This window comes from Trematomus bernacchii, unplaced genomic scaffold, assembly GCF_902827165.1.
Source record: "Trematomus bernacchii unplaced genomic scaffold, fTreBer1.1, whole genome shotgun sequence".
In the NCBI taxonomy this organism is placed as follows: domain Eukaryota; kingdom Metazoa; phylum Chordata; class Actinopteri; order Perciformes; family Nototheniidae; genus Trematomus; species Trematomus bernacchii.
Window position 1 is genome coordinate 161784 of NW_022987735.1, and position 19297 is coordinate 181080.

At 44.6% G+C, this 19297-nt stretch overlaps 1 protein-coding gene across 2 annotated transcripts in view; it reads left to right on the forward strand.

The window, feature by feature from the left end:
- The window catches only part of reln (reelin), a 92754-nt gene that overhangs the window by 71202 nt on the left and 2255 nt on the right, over window positions 1–19297 (forward strand). The window contains exons 29-64 of one of the 2 annotated variants that reach the window (XM_034146062.1): window positions 43–200; window positions 302–509; window positions 621–697; window positions 1164–1322; window positions 1445–1639; window positions 2659–2932; window positions 3531–3671; window positions 3764–3941; window positions 4054–4138; window positions 4242–4424; window positions 4518–4686; window positions 4826–4931; window positions 5053–5279; window positions 5433–5656; window positions 5828–5978; window positions 6102–6360; window positions 6522–6771; window positions 7005–7173; window positions 7317–7457; window positions 7740–7917; window positions 9766–9959; window positions 10229–10479; window positions 10592–10746; window positions 10854–11068; window positions 11275–11452; window positions 12016–12191; window positions 12275–12381; window positions 12467–12709; window positions 12807–12982; window positions 13073–13146; window positions 13914–14075; window positions 14189–14346; window positions 14577–14802; window positions 14906–15103; window positions 15551–15649; window positions 17602–17607. In XM_034146062.1, the coding sequence (XP_034001953.1) occupies window positions 43–200; window positions 302–509; window positions 621–697; window positions 1164–1322; window positions 1445–1639; window positions 2659–2932; window positions 3531–3671; window positions 3764–3941; window positions 4054–4138; window positions 4242–4424; window positions 4518–4686; window positions 4826–4931; window positions 5053–5279; window positions 5433–5656; window positions 5828–5978; window positions 6102–6360; window positions 6522–6771; window positions 7005–7173; window positions 7317–7457; window positions 7740–7917; window positions 9766–9959; window positions 10229–10479; window positions 10592–10746; window positions 10854–11068; window positions 11275–11452; window positions 12016–12191; window positions 12275–12381; window positions 12467–12709; window positions 12807–12982; window positions 13073–13146; window positions 13914–14075; window positions 14189–14346; window positions 14577–14802; window positions 14906–15103; window positions 15551–15649; window positions 17602–17607 (6150 nt within the window). The remainder of the gene's footprint in view (window positions 1–42; window positions 201–301; window positions 510–620; window positions 698–1163; window positions 1323–1444; window positions 1640–2658; window positions 2933–3530; window positions 3672–3763; window positions 3942–4053; window positions 4139–4241; window positions 4425–4517; window positions 4687–4825; window positions 4932–5052; window positions 5280–5432; window positions 5657–5827; window positions 5979–6101; window positions 6361–6521; window positions 6772–7004; window positions 7174–7316; window positions 7458–7739; window positions 7918–9765; window positions 9960–10228; window positions 10480–10591; window positions 10747–10853; window positions 11069–11274; window positions 11453–12015; window positions 12192–12274; window positions 12382–12466; window positions 12710–12806; window positions 12983–13072; window positions 13147–13913; window positions 14076–14188; window positions 14347–14576; window positions 14803–14905; window positions 15104–15550; window positions 15650–17601; window positions 17608–19297) is intronic. The other variant, XM_034146063.1, reaches the window with a different exon arrangement.

Here is a 19297-nt window from a genome sequence, read left to right on the forward strand (position 1 = left end):
CTGTTTCTCATTCCCTAATTCGCTTCCACTCATTTTTCCCAGTAAAACCAGGTTTCGTTGGTTCCAGGAGAGCAGCATGTACAGAGATGCCCCTCCTTTCGCCCTGGATGGGGTCTACATCTCTGAGCCATGTCCAAACCACTGTGGGGGGCATGGTGATTGCATCTCTGGAGTCTGCTTCTGTGATATGGGATACACAGGTACAACACTGAGGAAGAAAAGGAAAAAGAATAAAGCACTAAACAATAACAAATATGTTCCTGATGTTTTATACCTTGTGATTCCCTGTTTCCCCCCACAGTGGAGCAGGATAGTTGTGTCCCAGCTGTAGCCAGTCCCACAGAGCTGACTGAGGGCTTTGAGGGGAAGCTGAGCCCACTCTGGCAGAGTCTAAGTGGGGGACAGATCGGAGGCGGCTGTGGCACCATTGGAGAGGGCAAAGCTCTTTACTTCAGTAGCCCTGGGAGGAGGGAAGCGCGTACAGTGCCTCTAGACACAACTAACACACGGTGAGTCAAACACACACCTGTAAGCTTTTTATCTGTAAGCACAGGAAACCAGTTGATTTGGTGGTTTGTTTAGTGTGGAATTTAAATGTTGTTGTTGCTGTTTACACACAGGTTGGTGCAATTCTACATCCGAATTGGCAGCAAGAGTTTGGGTCCCACTTGCACCCGGCCTCGCTCCCGAAACGAAGGTAGTTATCACACCCTGTGTTGAGGCCCTCTGCTGCATTCATGTGGCTGTTCTTAACAGTGCAGTCTGAAGCGAGCAGCTACAAATCTGATCTGTTCACCTCTGGCTTGTCTCCATCTGTTTCTTCACTACTCTGTCTTTGATCCATCCTGTGATCCAGCCAAGACTGTGTGGTGCTTTTTCTAATGGAGAATCAAAGTCTACTGTTGTCGGTTCTATTTTGTTCACCAGTCAGCAGATTGTGGATCTCTAGCCCGCAGCAGTGCTGAAGGCTCAGTCTGATCGTTCCTGCAATGTCAGATAAAACACTGCCAGCCTCCTAAACAGCTTATCTGTAATAATCAGGGCTTCTGGTTATTTGATTTGTATTGCACTATATTGTATTGTTTCAGGTACTTAATTGACTTAGTTCTGCATTTATGACAATGATTTTAAATATATATCCATTCTGTGTTCTGTGATTCAAGGTGTCATTATCCAGTTCTCTACCAACAATGGTGTCCAGTGGCAGTTTGTCAGGGAGCTTGACTTCAGTTCCTTCCTGGAGCCGCAAGTGGTGACCATCGAGCTGCCATCTGCAGCCAAAACTTCCTACACAGTATTTCGGTGGTGGCAGCCACAGCAAGGTAAGTCCATTATTAATGTGCACAACACTACAGAAAAGCACTAAAGAAATGCAATATATTTTTTGATATTAAAGCACAATTTTGTTTTTTCCATTTGTATTTATCTCTCTCCATCCTTGTAGGAAAACACTCGGCCCAGTGGGCTTTAGACGATGTCTTTATTGGTATGAACGACAGCTCAAGAACAGGTTTCCATGACAAGTTTGACGGCACGACGCCTCTGAGGCACAACTGGTACCGCATTCAGGGAGGGGAGGTGACTGTGGACTGTTTGTCTCTGGACACGGCACTTACTTTCAACTCCGAGGCCATTGATAGTGAGTGACACAAACACATTACCATACAATACCAACAACATTTTAAGTATTTGACTACAGGGATATCAGTTGAATTTCTTAGACTTGCTTAGTAAGTGTCTGCATGCAAAGTGAAGAAGTCACTTCCTCAATGAACACTGTTAAGTGGCCACTGAGTAAAACACCAAGCTGCTTCAGTAAAGCTTCATTTTGTAATGAGTGAATTGCCGTGTGAATGTATTGTAGGGAATGTGAAGCAGGATGTTGCTGCAAATCAGCTGGACAGTTGCACGATGAGTTATAAATAAAACATACAAAACATCCATGCATAAGCACATCTAGTTAACCAACACATATATGCACATACTCAACAAACCACATAGATGGCTGTACATTGACATCACAGTGTTACCCACACAAAAAGCAGAAATTGAATCACCCGTTCACTGTGGCACTGTGGGTCCTGCATTATTAATGAGAGCAAACCTGAATGAAAATCCTGCCAGACATTTATGCTTGCATCAGGCTTTGAGCAGATTTACTTTGCACAAGAGTTGCATTACAACAGGGGCCATTAATTAAGACTGCAAAGCTAAATCAATTCGGCAACACATCTATAAATATAAAGCTCCGGTGTCCCTGTGTAAACACATAAAGCACTTATTGACTTCAAGGAGAGTCTCATATGCGCTGTAAAACAAGGCTGTGCTTGTTTTACAGATTTTCAAGGCTTTATTTGCAACTGGACTTTGTGTTTTGGTTGTAAAGTTGTATTTAATATGGCATAGAAAATTGGTAACATGCATTTTTTATGACCGACTTATCTCAAATACCTCAGATCCTATTTCAGCACAGTTAGGGATGAACAACGTACAGTATTTGGCTGAACCAAACTTTCTAATCCAAGCAGACCTATACAGTACAACCGAATTGTTTCAAGGCGCTGTCAAAAGTTAAAACATTGTAATATAGTGTGATTACTAGAATCAGGTTAAGGTTAAAACCAAAAATGTGACGTTGATTTGACATTGTGTCTGCAGAGAAACCAAGATATGCAGAGAGCTGGGACTTTGAGGTTTCAGGATCGTCCTTCCTGCAGTTTGAGCTGAGTATGGGCTGCAGTAAGTCCACCTCCTTCTCTCATGGTGTGCGACTGGAGTACTCCACAGACTGCGGCCATCACTGGGCCCTCATCACCCCGGAGTGTGTGCCTCCTGCCATTGGCTGCGCTGGCTATACTCAGAGCTCCATCTATACCTCCACCCAGTACAAACACTGGAGAAGGATCACCGTCTATCTGCCCAGTGCCGCTAAGTATGTGTTTTTTTACTTAAAGGGGACCTATCATGCAAAATGCACTTTTGTACATCTTTTATACATGAATATGTGTCCCCGGTGTTCCAGGGAACTCACCAAGTGTCAGAAAACACAACCCTCTCTATTTTCCTCCATACCCAAATCTCTAAAAAAGGGGCTGCAACGGATCTGATAAAAACTGATCCAGATTTGAACACTGTCCTGACGTCAGGACAGTGGCGCTACGGCTATTGGGCCAACTCCACCAATCAGGAGGAGACAGCCACGGCCATTGCCGTTCGAAAGCGCTGGAGACGCTGTAGTACATATGCCAGGCCTGTAGATGGTGCTGTTCTCACAGAATCAGCCCTTGCAAAAACAGAGCTAAAAAATGTCAAATTGAGCGAAATGAGGCATGGCTAAAATGCATGATCTGTTTGGTATTTTGAAAAAAAAAAAGTATAAATATGCCTGATATAGGTATGGTCCTACACTATATTATTAAAATATAGCATGATAGGTCCACTTTAATTAACCATAAATAGTCAAACAAAAATGGGTTTATCGTCTGAAGGGGCACACGCTTTTCTTTACGAAATTCTTCTGAATGCTTTAGTTCCCCCAGAACTCGTTTCCGTTGGATCCAAACCCATTTCACCCCAGGAGCAGAAGGATGGGCTTTAGACAACTTGTTACTCGCCCCTGGCTGCCCCTGGATGTGCTCTGGACATGGTCTCTGTGACAATGGACGCTGCATGTAAGTAAAACATGTTTTTATGCATAGCTTTAGTCATTTTAACAGTTATATTCTGCCTAGATGTTACTTAACCTTGCCCCATGTTCACACAGTTGTGACAAGGGTTATGGAGGTGCCCACTGTGTGCCTTTGGCCCCCCTGCCATCTGTACTGAGAGAGGACTTTAATGAGAACCTGCAGCAGGAGACGTGGCCCGAGGTGTACGGAGCAGAGAGGGGAACCCTGAGCGGAGAGCCTCTCAAATCTGGCACTGCCCTTATCTTCAAAGGGGTATGGGTCCTAAACAGCATGTAGAAAAAAGATACAGAGAAATAATAATGTTGTTAAATGACGTTGACATTTTATCTGACAAAACAATGCAATCCTTTCTGTCTGTTTGCAGGATGGTCTGCGAATGATAGTGTCACGAGATCTAGACTGCGCCAACACTCTCTACATCCAGTTCTCCTTTAAATTCATCACTAAAGGTAACATATACTACTTGTTTCTTCTTTGTTAAACTGTATTTTTGATATTTATGATATTGTTTCTTCTCAGGATGTTGTCATAACAGTTGTGGGCTTTTTCTAGGTGTCCCAGAGCGCTCCCATTCAATACTCCTGCAGTACTCTGTGAACGGAGGAATCAGCTGGCTGATGCTCGACGAGTTTTACTTCCCAGCTTCAACTGACACTCTGTTCCTCCACCTGCCGCTGCCAGCCAGCGCTCAGACCAACGCCACGCGCTTCAGACTCTGGCAGCCTTACAACAGCGGTGAGTGGACGCAAACTGCATTAACGTTTTGCATACATTTTTCATCATCCCAGAAACAGTGTGCAGCAATCTCCCCAACTGTATCCCCTTCAGGTAAGAAGGAGGAGGTTTGGGTCATAGATGATCTCATCATTGACGGCAGCTCGTTACACAACCCTCCGGTGGTGATCGACAGCTTTGAGGACGGCCCCAATGAATCCAACTGGCTGTTCTTCCCCGGGGGAAACACTGGCCTCTACTGCCCCTACCAGAAGACTGGAATGTAAGAAAAACAGTTCTGAATGATGACAATGACGGTGTCTTGAAAATGTCTCTATCGTTGTATCATCTATTAAGTCAAAGGGGATAAAACTTGCAAAAAGATGTTGATACTTTTGATGAATCTTTGTGTTTGTGTGAAGGGAGGAGGATGAGTCAGCCATGGTGTTTGTCTCCAGCGAGCTTGGAGAGCACTCCATCACCACCAGGGACATTGACGTGAACGAGAACACTATCATCCAGTTTGAGGTAAACAAGCCCAGCCTTGATGACTTCTTCTCCAAAGCATCAATAATAACACTCACTCATTCAAAACATAAATCATGGCTTGCCATCTTCACTGATGTGGTGTATGTTTATGTCTCCCCAGATTAATGTGGGCTGCACAGCTGACAGCTCCTCCTCTAACCCGGTGCGTCTGGAGTTCTCACGGGACTTTGGTGCCACCTGGCACCTTTTGGTGCCCCTATGTGCCGGAGGGTCCCAGCCCTCCTCACTGTGCTCCACAGAGCTCCACCCTGCCAGCGTCTATTTCCCTGGAACAACACAGGGCTGGAGGAGGGAGGTAATTCACTTTGGCAAGCTTCGCCTCTGCGGGTAAGGACACATGAATACATCCTGTACAGATGCATAAATGTACACAAGGGAAAACCTTCTCCAATTGTATAATATGCTTTCAAGACAATATCTGTTCATATAATCAGTTTATGCTTTTCTCTTTCTAATCCCTGCATGTTGTCCTCTCTTCAGGTCTGTGAGGTTCCGTTGGTATCAGGGTTTCTTTTCAACTGGTTCTTCTCCTCCAACATGGGCGTTAGACAACATCTACATTGGCCCTCAGTGTCAGGACATGTGTAATGGTCACGGGGCTTGTGTGGGTGGCAGCCACTGTGTGTGTGACCCCGGCTTCTCTGGACCCGACTGCTCTGTGCCTGACACCCCCCACCCTGACTTCCTTAAGGAAGACTTTGAAGGTACGCCAACTTACAGACACAAAATAAATCATTTAATAATTCATCAAATTGGTCCTATTTGGACTACAGTTATCCTGATGTGTTAATACAGCATATGGAGGATTTACTATTTTGTGCTTAATGTTTTGTTGCTTTCTATGTGTGTGTTTGTGTGTGTCCTTGTGTCTTTAGGTGGCGCTATAGATGCTGAGCGTTTCAGACTACTGAGCGGTGGTAAGCCATCCAGGAAGTGCGGTATCATGTCGAGCGGAAACCATCTCTTCTTCAGTGAAGACGGCCTGCGCATGTTGGTCACCAATGACATGGATCTGTCCAATGCCAGGTATAGCTACAGTCACACAAACAAACAACAGACCTCACTAATACACCATACAACAATGTTTTGTTGTAGTTTAAACTCCAGTCTATAGTGATAATATCATGTGTTAATGGCTGTACCCTGCAGGTTTGTTCAGTTCTTCCTGCGTCTTGGCTGTGGTAAGGCGGCTCCTGACCCTCGCTCTCAGCCAGTCCTGCTGCAGTTCTCTGTGGACGGGGGTCTTACCTGGGGCCTCCTGCAGGAATTCCTCTTCAGCAACAACAGCAATCAGGCTCGCCTGGTTGCCCTGGAGATCCCGCTGCGCGCCCGCACATCCTCCACTCGCCTCCGCTGGTGGCAGCCTTCTGAGAATGGACACTTTTTCAGCCCATGGGTCATTGACCAGGTACAGTAAGTGAGGATCCATCCAGTCATCCATCCTTCCATCAATCAATAAGTCATTTCCAGTGAAGCATCTAATCATCTTTGATGTTATCCATGAAAAACCTTCATTTTTTTCGTCCCCCTTACAAATTGACCATACAACTTGTATCTTTTGTCCCAAAGGTGGTAGTAGGGGGCAGTGCCAGTGGCTGGGGACCTTTGGAGGATGATTTCTCCTCGATCGACGGGCGCTCATGGCTGCTCCACCCTGGAGGAACCCGGATGCCTGTCTGTGGCTCTGATGGGCCTGCTTTCGCATTCATAGAGAAGTCCAACACTCGCTATGCTGTAACCACTGACATCAGTTTGGGTCAAGACGCCTTCATCCAGTTTGACTTTTCCGCTTCCTGCTCTGTCACCAACTCCTGCTACTGTAAGCAATAAGAAACATAACAATAATTGTTCATTAAGTCAATTCTGAATTCATTCATTATTGATTAATCTGCAAAGCATCTTCTCAACGTATTAAATGTGTAATGAACATTTTAAAAAGGCCTGATATCCTATTTTTCATTTTTAGGCTGTGTTTATGATTGCATTTTTTTTTAATGCAGTTTCATGAATATACATAACATTGACGATTGTGTTTCTCTTCTTACTCCGCAGCCGTAGAGTTGGAGTACTCTCTGGATCTGGGTCTGACCTGGCAGCCTCTGGTCAGAGACTGTCTGCCTACGAGCCCCGACTGCACCTCCTACACCCTGCAGAGGCTGCTGGTCTCTGACACTTACAACAAGTGGGGCCGTATTACCCTGCCTATCCCATCGTATGCCAGGTCAGCACTGCCCCGAACATGACTTGTATGCTTATGTCAGAAGCATAAAGTGCCATGTCAGCAATTTAAATATTTGATACTGAACATTATTTATTTAAACTTAACCTGTGAGATGTATCTAACACTTGTATCTATGCCTTTAGGTCTCCAGCCACGAGGTTCCGGTGGTTCCAGCAGGCTCCCTTTGACAAGCAGCAGACCTGGGCGATGGATAATCTCTATATTGGAGATGGCTGCCCTGATATGTGCTCTGGGCACGGACGCTGCCAACAGAGCTCCTGTGTGTAAGTAAAGGCAACCTCACGCATGTATATATCTACTTCTCATACTACAAGGGGTTCGAGCGAAATACACCTTTGTACACCTCAAGTACATTATTTTCTTAATCTTTGCATTACTTTGTGGACATGTTGCTTATTTGAAGGTGGGATATTGTTTGACCTAATGATTTGGTCACATAAAGTTACTGAATCAAGGATCTGTATGTAAATAAATCTCATTATAACTTGATTGTTAGTTTTCCTTTCTATTATAATATTTGTATCTGACTCCCCTCTCCTCCCCAGGTGTGACACAGAGTGGGGGGGAGAGTACTGCGATGAGCCCGTGGGTGCTCTGCCCTCACAGCTGAAGGACAGCTTCAGTCGAGCTCCCTCTCTCACCCACTGGCACGTTCTCACCGGAGGGAAACTCAGCACTGTGTGTGGAGCCGTGGCCTCTGGAGCTGCTCTGCACTTCAGTGGGGTAAATACACCTTTTTATTTTATCACAACATTTTCCATTATGAACTATTCCACAACCAGGGATTCGGTGGAAGAGAAATATGCAATGAATATGGAATAAAGTATTCAATAGCATTTACATAAATACCATACATAATATATACGCAACAACCCACCTTTGAATCCATGGTATTTAGAGATTGAAAGAACCAACACTTCAAAATCACAGACATCTGAGGATTGAATGGGACAAACAAATGATTCAGCGAGAGTTCAAAAGGACAGATATCTGAATGACCGTACTTTGAGTATATAAAGACCACAAAGTAAGTAGCTTTCTGCCCTTATGTCAGCTTAAAGTGGACCTATCATGCTATATTTAAATTATATATTGTAGGGCCATACCTATATAAGGTATATTTATACGTTTCTGTTTTCAAAATACCAAACAGATCATGCATTTTAGCCATGCCTCATTTCGCTCTCTGTGCTGTTTGCTGTCTACGGGTCTGATTCTGCTGACCACGCCCCCCTGCAGGAGAGGGGAGACGTGCTCTGATCAGCTGCTGGGCTGTCAGAAGAGGGGGAGAAAAAGAGATCTCCGTGTTTTATTATATAGAGTCGTTATTCATTTGTTTTAAAGCTCAATAAATAACAAAGAAGACCTTTGACCGGCACTTTTCTAATTTTGTCCGGAAGATTTAAACTTTAACGGACATCTTGACCAGCGAAAGAAAACCTAACTGAAACTCTGCCGCACGGTCCCCTCGTTCCTTGGAAGAGGCGGAGACGTTGGTGTTTGTCATCTGCTGGTGAACTAACCGGAGAGAATTACAGTGCTTGCCTCGACGGGGAGGGATTGCATTGAATTAAAGCAGCGGGAGCAAGCGCTTGCCTCGGGGAGGGAGAAAGAAAGCCACAGCGGAGAATAAACAGAAGGGTAACCATGGTAACTATGGGCGGGAAGTCTTCTTCGCTGCTTTTGTGGCAGACTACAGCGCCACTTACAGGCCTGGCATATGTACTACAGCGTCTCCAGCGCTTTCGAGCGGCAATGGCCGGCCGTGGCCCAACCCCACATTCCCCTGATAGGTGGAGAGTTGGCCCAATAGCCGTAGCGAGGAAAATAGAGAGGGTTGTGTTTTCTGACACTTGGTGAGTTCCCTGGAACACCGGGGACACATATTCATGTATAAAAGACGTACAAAAGTGCATTTTGCATGATAGGTCCCCTTTAAGTTTTCCCAAGGCACTTAGAGTTGTAAATGGATAACTATTGACAGGCTGGTTTTCATGTGGATGGACACACTGCCAGAGAAACCTCTCAGGAGCAGCCTTGTAAAAGTCTTGCATGAAGCTTTATCAAGATAAATGACTGCTCTGTTTAACTCTTAAAGTTCAAATGTACCTCTGTCACTTTTATTATTCTGGTTAACACTAAGTAATGGATAATGCGAGCTAGTTTAGTGCAGTCAACTCGAGCAGCAATGATACATATACGTGTGGCCTTACCCTCTTATTTAACCAACCAAATACAATCTCGTTAATGCTGCTGCTGCCACTCTTCTGCCCCGCTGCTGATCTTCTGCCCAACCACCGCCCCAGCATCCACCTGTAGGCTTCAAGGGACAGTTATTTATTCATCACTCCTCTATGTACTATGTAACACATATTTACAGGGAGCGATGAGGCCGAAGCCTAGACGGCAAACTCAAACTACAGTATATGCTGCTGTTAAACGTTTTCTGACTGAACTGTTCTTTGTGATAAAAAGAATGTACATGCTTCAATCTTTTGTGTTTGTTTTTAGAAGGATGGTCCAGATTGACCTGGACTCATACACTACATTTCTCTTTGTGTCTGTGCACAGAGTTGCAGCCGTCAGCTGGTGACAGTGGACCTGAACCTGACCAACGCTGAGTTTGTCCAGTTCTACTTCATGTACGGCTGCATGATCGCACCAAGCAACCGTAACCAGGGAGTGCTTCTGGAGTACAGTCTGAATGGAGGAATCAACTGGCACCTGCTGACAGAGATCTTCTATGATCTGTACACCAAGCCCGGGTAAGATTGTTATTACCAATGACTCATGGATATTTCCTCCTGCATGCAACAGAGTTATCATTATTAGTCCTAATACGAAAAGGACAATGCATAAAAAAACATTAGTCTCAAAGAGAAAAGTGTGATTTGTGATGTGAAAGATCATTTTCATCTGCATATCCTCTGCAGGTAAACACACATAAATCAACAGCTACTAAATAACGGGAAATGGAGCATTGTTTATGATTTTGGACTTATGTGACTTTCTTCATGTTTTTGTTGTTGTTCAGGTTTGTGAATGTGCTGCTGCCCCCTGCTGCCCGTCAGGAAGGGGTGCGTGTGCGCTGGTGGCAGCCTCAGCATGAGGGAGCGGACCACAGTGACTGGGCTCTGGATAACGTCCTGATCGCCGGCTCTGACCCGCGAGCGCAGATCTCTGACACATTTGGAGGCGTGGCACTGCCCAACCATGAGAGAGCTGCTGCTGACGAGACCTCAGGGAGGACGGGGCAGCCGGGGGAGCAGGAGGAGACTCCTATAGGTATTACTGAATCCATGCCTCAATGAAATAATGTACAGTTATGTCTTATTGTTTTTATTATTTAAAAGAGCCTCTTTGTGTTGTAACTTTTGAATTGTTTCTTTGTTCTCAGTCAGCGATCACTGGTTGTTCTCAGAGGATTGCTCAGTGCAGCGTTTCTGCAGCTCTCCAGATGGAGTGATGGTGTGTGGCAATACTGATGGGAGAGAGGTGTATGCTGTCACGCATGATATTATTCCTGACAAGGGCTGGGTCATGCAGTTCAAGGTAACTTTATTTCACTTATGTGAGTTGCATGATTAGTGTATCAAATGTATCTTAAAGTGACATATTGCTATGATGTTTTTTTTGTTAATATCTGGGTTTTTATTTAGATTGCAGTTGGCTGTAGTGTGCAAGAGCGTCATGCAGACCGGCAGATTCATGTCCAGTACTCAGTGGACTTTGGAGTGACCTGGAAGTACTTGGTGCCCCAATGCCTTCCTGCGGACCCCCGCTGTGGAGGTCAGGTGTCCCAGCCGTCAGTCTTCTTCCCTGCTGAAGGCTGGAAGAGGGCGGTCTATCTGCTGCCTGACAGCCTGGCTGACACGTGAGTCATGCCACCTCATACCTTCACATGCTTCTGACAAAACATACAGTACTGCTTCATATTTAATTGTACCATCAACGGATACTTTACCTTAATTATTGATGGATTTCATTATTGTCATTTTAATTATTAAAATCATTGTCTCGTAAATGATGAAACAAGTATGTGTGTTGTTTGACTAACCTTAATCTTGTCTTTTTTTCCAGAGCGGTGCGGTTCCGGTTTTTCCAGCAGCACTCAGACATTCAGTGGGGTGTGGAGAACTTTTACATCGGGCCAGCTTGTGGCGTCAACTGTGGAGGACATGGAGATTGTCTGGATCAGCGCTGCCTCTGTGACCCAGGATTCACCGGACCAAACTGCTACGCCAGCACTGCTCTGAAGGTAGCAGCGTTCCCATGGAGATTGTTAAAAGGCATTCAATTTATGAGTGTAACAATGAAGCCTTCACTTGTGGTACATCTTAGCCTCGAATCCATTTTTCAAAAGCTAAAAAGGGCTAAGACATGGGAAGAAGAATTGTAGATTTTTTTCTGAATAAAGTAATTGGTAACATCATTGTTTTTCAATTAACTTACCAAATTTCACATAGTTTTAGATAGTGAAGACATTTTATATATGTTTTTAAAAGTCTAAATGTCGTAAGGTAAGGTACGTTTATTTATATAGCACATTTTCCGACACAGAGGCAATTCAAAGTGCTTTACATCAACATTAACACATAATAAGAAGAAAGGAACGTATTAGATAAACATAGTGGAATAACAGATTCATAAAAAACATGCATAAAAGAGATACAGAATAGTTTAAAACCAACAAATTAAGACCTTCTCTTACAGTTAAAAGAAAAAAAATGAATACTCTAATTATAAAACTAAAAGAGTAGTAGACTTTAGCTGTCTGAGATGTTCACTGATTCAGATACCTGTGTCATTGTTCTTTTTTAGGCATCCCTGAAGGAGCGTTTTGACTGGGAGGGGTCTGCGGGCCCTCAGTGGCAGGTGCTGGAGGGCGGCAGACCCTGCACAGACTGCGGGGTGTTGGTGGAGGGGACAGCGCTGTACTTTGGAGGAGCTGATGCCAGACAGGCTGTCACTGCAGACCTGGACCTCCGCGGAGCAAAGTTAGTACTCAACCACAGCAAGACATTCTCTGATACATTGAGTGCTTCTCTAAGTGCATTTGGAACTGTGTTTTTGTGGATAGGTTTGTGGAGTACTGGGCCAGGATTGGAAGTGAAGATAACATGACCATGTGCCACCGTCCAACATGTCGTAAAGAGGGCGTGCTGCTGGACTACTCCACTGATGGAGGTGCACTAATAACTTCCATTCATTTTTTCTTTTTAATCGTAATCTGTTTTCATCCATTTTGAAACTGTACATATCTGGTCCTCAGGTGTGTCCTGGACACTGCTGCATGAGATGGACTATCTGAAGTACGTGTCGGTGAGGAGAGATTACATCGTCCTCCCAGAGCAATCTCTGACCAATGCTACTCGCCTTCGCTGGTGGCAACCATTTACCATTTCCTCTGGCCTTGCCACCCCCAGCCTGGAGAGAGCACAGTGGGCCATCGACAACATCTTAGTGGGGGGGTCAGACATCAACCCTCCCACCCTGCTTGACACCTTTGATGATGGTGAGTCTGTTTGTGTTGATACAATCAGTGATGCAAAGATCACCAGTCATAACAAGTTCATTTAATCTTCTCTGCCTTCGTCTTTGCCTTCCACCAGAGGGTGTTTCACATGAGGAGAGCTGGAGCTTTTACCCTAACGCTGTGCGCACAGCTGGCTTCTGTGGAAACCCCTCCTTCCACCTGTACTGGCCAAACAAGAACCAAGACAAGACACACAACATCCTGGCCACTAGAGAGCTAATAGTGCAGCCTGGATATGTTCTACAGTTTAAGGTACAGTGCTACAAGAGAGCCACACACCTGCTATATTAAAAGCTGCCTCCTACTTTGACCCTTTATTGTACATCTGTCTTGTTGTTACAGATTGTTGTCGGATGTGAGGCAGACACCTGTGAGGACCATCATTCTGTCCTGCTGCAGTACAGGAAGGATGCAAGGTAAGCAAGGCAGGACGTGAATGTTATACAGGAAAACACTTTCAAACTGTGAAAGTGTCATGTCAGGTTTTTTTTTATTTGATGGTGTATTTTTCCTTTGCGAATAGTTGACACCAAAACTTTAAAATGTTTTTCCATTTATTGTGAAAATAGATGGAGAAGAAGGAAAAGGTGGTGTCATGACAAAATCAATGTTAAATCTCAAGTCAATAGCACGGGTCATTAGCCTGAATCTGCACCAGCTACTGACCATTTAAACTGACCGTTTTCAGTGCTCCCGCTCTCATTTCTGTGATGGTGTTTAATTTGTTTAAAGGTGGGGTAGGTCATTTTGGAGAAACCAGCTCGAGTGTGCTAGAATTTGAAAATACACAGCCGGAAAAAATCTCCCACTTCCTTACAGAGCCCCTCCTCCAACACACACGAACGCGCACATGACCAATGAGGGCACGAGATAAGTTTGTGCACAGATGGAAGGCTGACAGGCAGGTAGGCCATCCAGTTATTTTAGCCGGGCCGGCTAAAATGATTGGTCGTGCTTTTTACAGTACTACGGCTTCCACAGATGACATTTTTTTAGGGATTTTTTGTCAAAGCACTTAAGATATTCATTGCTATCGGGATGTTAAGAGCATTCCATGGAATATAACAAAAAGTGTATCTCGAGCCGGTTTCTCAAGCTTACCTACCCCACCTTTAATTCATAGAAATAGATATAAAATGTATTTTAACATGGACGGTTCTCATCTCTCACTTTCTCTCTCCAGGTCTGACTCGTGGCAGCTGGTTCAGTCAGAGTGCCTCCCGTCCTCAGTCAACAACGTGGGCTGCTCTCCCTTCCAGTTCCACGAGTCCACCATCTACAGTCCAGTCAACAGCTCCACGTGGACCAGGGTCACGGTCCAGCTGCCAGACCACGTCTCCTCAGGGTGGGAGCACACAAATATTGTATTTCCGTTCTTAGCAATGGAACAAAACAGTTGAATAACCATGCAGCAATCTTTATTGTGGTTAGTGTTCCTGACTTGTTGTGTATTTTTAGGGCTACCCAGTTCCGCTGGATTCAGGAGGAGGGGACAGGAGAGCGGCAGAGCTGGGGCGTGGACCATGTTTACATCGGGGAGGCCTGCCCGGGGCTCTGCAGTGGCCACGGCTACTGTACAAGTGGAGCAGTCTGCATCTGTGATGAGGGATACCATGGTGGGCTGCAAACAGAAACATTACATCTACGCAGCTAGATACACAACATCATTTCCTATAAGTACTGTTTAGATAGATTATTGGTACAAAGTAAAGGTGTTTTCTTGCGATTGAGACAGCTTTTTTGAAGGCCATCTCTTGAACAGTGTTCCAACATGGCATTGGTAAACTGGCCTGTCATATTTCATCAAATGTCATCACCTCGTCTCTGCTTCCTTTTACCTCAACAGGCGACGACTGCTCCCTCTCCAGCAACGAACTGCCCAGCTCCATCAAGGATAACTTTGAGTCCGGCAGTGTTTCTACGGAGAACTGGCAGTTGATCCAGGGCGGGGGGGTGGGCAGCGGCTGTGGGCAGCTCTCACCTCATGCCCACGGAGACTCGCTCTACTTCAATGGCTGTAAGATGAGGCAGGCAGTGACCAAACCACTGGACCTCACTAGAGCCAGGTACAGGTACTACCAACAGATACTGTACAGAACCCCACACCAGGATCTGTATTATCAACCTTTAATGTTTCCTTTTCTCCAACCCTCTCTCTTCTCTGTTTCCCCGCAGTAAGATCATGTTTGTGCTGCAGATCGGCAGCGTGGCACAGACAGACAGCTGTAACATCGCTCTGGATCAGGCGGACACAGTGGACCGGGCTGTGCTGCTGCAGTACAGCGTCAACAATGGAGTCAGCTGGCACGTCATCGCTCAGCACCAGCCCAAAGACTTCATAAAGGCCCAGAGAGTCTCCTACAATATTCCACTGTGAGTGACACGCAGAGACACTCAGTTTAAACATCACGAATGAAGGTTGTTACTAATGGCTTCATAATTATCTTTTCTAATCCTTCATGCATGCTATAAAAGTTATTCATTTATGTTGTTAGGGTTATCATCATCAAATAACATTTATTTATTTACAAATGTACAATTCGAAGCCCAGATATCTTACAGCTGTTTTCCAGAATGTTAACACTTTGGCAAAGTGTTCTCGATTAAAAAAAAAAACGAACATTTGTCACATATATATTTTATAATGGTTTCTAACTGAGGTATAAAGCATTTTGCAAATGATTTATTAATTATTGATAAAGTCAAAGGTAACTGTTTAAATAATGATGGTTTACTTCATGAGGCTGGTTTGAAACAAGTATAATATCTGATACTTGTTGACCCCCACTGACTTCACAATGTTTCCCATGGTGTCTGCAGAGAGGCCAGAGTTAAGGGGGTGATGCTGCGATGGTGGCAGCCACGTCAGGACGGCGCAGGACATGACCAGTGGGCGCTGGACCATGTGGAAGTAGTTCTGTGAGTACCCAATTTCCAGGCGGTCCCCGGCAGCCCAGACTGGCCCCCCACCAGAAACACAGGGTTACACGACATGCATACACATAGATATACTGAAAGCACATCGACATTCATGCTGCTCACCAATTACAGCCAACCTCTGAGCAGTTTAAAACACTCGACACAGCTTCTGGTGTCAGGCAAGCAGAGTAGGAAACGACTGCAGTGTGCTTTGCTGAGAGTTGTGTTTGTGGATGGCTGTTCTATGTACAACAGATCAACTCCTGCTGACTGATCATCCTATTTTCAGTGTCTTGTAGAACCCATGCATCTCCAAAATAGGTTCAAGAATATAGGATTTCATAACCCGAAATGTCTAAAAGGTTTTAAAACTAGGATATGTCGTGTATATATAGTTATATGAAACATTTGAATTATTTAAAACATTCTTTAAAATGTACAGTATTGGATGAGAAGCACCCATTCACACATCCAATCACAGTATTCACTGTATTCACACATGTACCTGCCTGCCCCCTAGAGGCCATGATATGTCCAAACAATAAATTCTGAACCAAATCATTTTACAGTACAAACATGTACATTTCATCTATAACCGTGTCACTTTGTCTCACTTTGAATTCAGCATTGTCAGACAGGCTCATTGTCTGACTGGTCTGTTGTTGTTTTCTTTTCCACAATAAATTTGTGTACAAGAGAGATTCTGCATTTCATTCTACAGGGAATACAAACATAATCTAAGATTTGATTTGATGAACCTTTAAGACACTCTGCCTGCACTGATTGATTGTTTTTCTCTTTCTTTCTTTCCATTTTTACATCTTTGTCGCATTTTAGTCTGTAACCAGAATCACCAGTAAACATTCTCACTTTTCTGATAACAGTTGAACTTTCAAAACAAAGTGGCAAAACTGGGGTTTCTGCAGGGCACTGAATGTATCATGAACATGGTCTCTAGTCAGCTAACATATCCCTAACAGTACAAAGTCATAAAGCATTTCAAATGCATTGTCTGCATGTTGCTGTGGGTATCAGAGCAATGTTCCCTCTGATTGTTCATTCACATGTGTACCCAGTGCATTTCAAATGCTGCATACAACAACAACAACAACAACAACAACAACCACCTACAGTAAGACACTCTTAATGTTTCATGTACAGCTGAGACAAAGTTACACACACACATTTATGCTTCTCATGAGCTGCCCCTGGTCTCCATGGTCACGACCTGTCCCACCTCCTTCCTCGCACTCGCACGGTTTCAACAGTGTCTGCTGAAAAGAGTGACTGTGATCCTCACACTTTGCTCTGTTGTTTATTTCTCTCTGTTTACCACTCCTCCACTCCTTCACATATTTTCCTCTCACTCCTACTCCTGCTCAATCCTTTCCTTTGCTCCACACGCTTCTCCTCCCTGCTGCTTAATGTACTGACGTGTTTGATGGTCCTGCTCCCTCCTCTGCTTGTGCTGCACCGTACCCTACCTTACTTCATTCTCCTCCTCCTACGATTTCTCCTTTCCTTTCTCAAAACTCGCTCTTTCCCTTTTCCTCTTTTCCTCTGGAATACAACGGATGGATTACTGCTGTATATCTTGCTCTCTATCTTCTCTTCTACCTGTGATTATGTCTCGCTTTCACTTTATGTTTGGTATATTCTGCTGTCTCCTCACTCCATCTACCCTTCTGCTTTGCATTCTTTTATATTCTATTTTCTCCATTCTCTCTGTCTTTCCCACCCACTCCCTCTTCTTCTCTCTTGAACCTCTGACTCTCTTTATGCCTCTTCTCTCTCCTCCCTTCTCCCTGCTTTCGGGCCCCTGCCTCCCCAGGCTGGGGCTCCTACCCCCCCAGACCTTTCTGCGAGACAGCAGTCCCCTCCTCCTGCTTCTCCCCTCTCGCACTCTAACCTCTGCTCTCTTCTATATTCTGCTCCCTCTGGCATGGCTGTAGTGTGAGGTAAGTTATCCGCCACTTCCTGATTGCAGCCCCCTCCCTCACCCCCCCTCCCAACCCGATTCTTCTCCCCAGTACACTGTGCACACTCGCACACTTTCACTGACACACCCAGCCCTCCTCCTCATCATCACCAGCCATCTTCATGCCCTCACTTGAACTCAAAGACAAGGAAGGTCAACTAGCAGGCCGGCCAGGTGGATGCTCACCATCAAAATGAACAAACACACAGATTAAAAGAGATACAATAATCACAAAAAGTGATGGTGTTTATTTTTATTTTACAATTTTAAAATGACATTCCATCCTTTAAAAGGATTCAACACATCTCCAGATGAAAAATAAACCCTTATAATGGCGTGGATTTTGAATGTTACAAAATCCCTCAAGGCATTTGTTATGTAGTATTGTACACATGTCAACAGTACTGTGTTTGTGTGTATATGTGTGATGTAATCCATCACTATACCTATATCTGTTTGTGTTGTTGCAAACTGTTTTAGTGTTTTTGACCCAGCTGCTAATGTATGAGCCAAAACACACGACTCAATGACTTTCTCCAAAAGAGTGCTGTTGTTGTAGGTCCAACATTCATCACACTCCAGCCCAAGCAGTCCTTTTGTTGCCATGCAGGGCATCATTCTTCATTCATATCAAGTCAAAGCCCATATAGCGGGAGAGTTTCATCTTACTAACCTCCATCCAGGATCGACATATATCCTTTTTCTTCACTCATGGCTGTCTGTCTGTCTGTCTGTGGACAACAACAACATGACTGAGCCAGGAGCTCCCTCTGCTAGCTGACCAGAGGCCTGTACTACGAAGCCGGATTTTCCTAACCTGGATATGTTGGAGTTAGCCGGTTGGCCCAATCCAAAACATACGCGCTCTCGCTAAGCTGTACTACGACGCTGGTTATCAAGTGGATCGCTCAAGCCAGCCGTGTCCTATCTAGTTAGGTGCGCGTTCACATGAAAGGGGTGGTATTTGGAGCATTCGACCAATCACAAACATGGACAAGCGTACTGACAGCGCAGCGTCATACTTCCTGAATGAAAAGTAAACTTTAATATTAGTCAAATATGAAGAAGTTCAACTTTAAACATCCATGACTTAAACACTTTATCCAGGATAAAAGCCACATAGCTGCACCTGCAAGGTGAATACAGCTGGTAAAAGAAAAAGCGTTTGAATGCGTACAAAATGTGTTGCTTAAAATAATACTTCTGCATACAGTATGTGACACTGTGAGTGTTGCACGGCCAGATACGGCTCAAGAAGCTGACTCAAATAAGGAAATATATGATACATTATGATGTGATGTGATATGAATGATAATGGGACACATCGACGTCTGCACTCACAGTGCCGCGGACTGTACTTAATGTTACTCTGATCCGGTTACTTATGTTGTGGCAGATATTTAAGTAAGCTTTCTTAACGCTAATGTTATAATAGTCCGATTGCTCTGAAGATGGGAGGGGATATTCTATTCATTTTCACGTTCACACAGTCAGTTGATTTTTGCCGGCCGTCTTTCCTGCAACGGCAGTTTTTCTATATTTCCGCACACGGAGCTCTGATTGGTCAGCAGGCGGTGCTTTCACTGAGTTGATCTCTTAGCCTGCAACCTAACCTCCTCCCGAGGAGGTTAGCCGCTCAGCATAAGTTACCATGGAGATCTAGCCCGCTA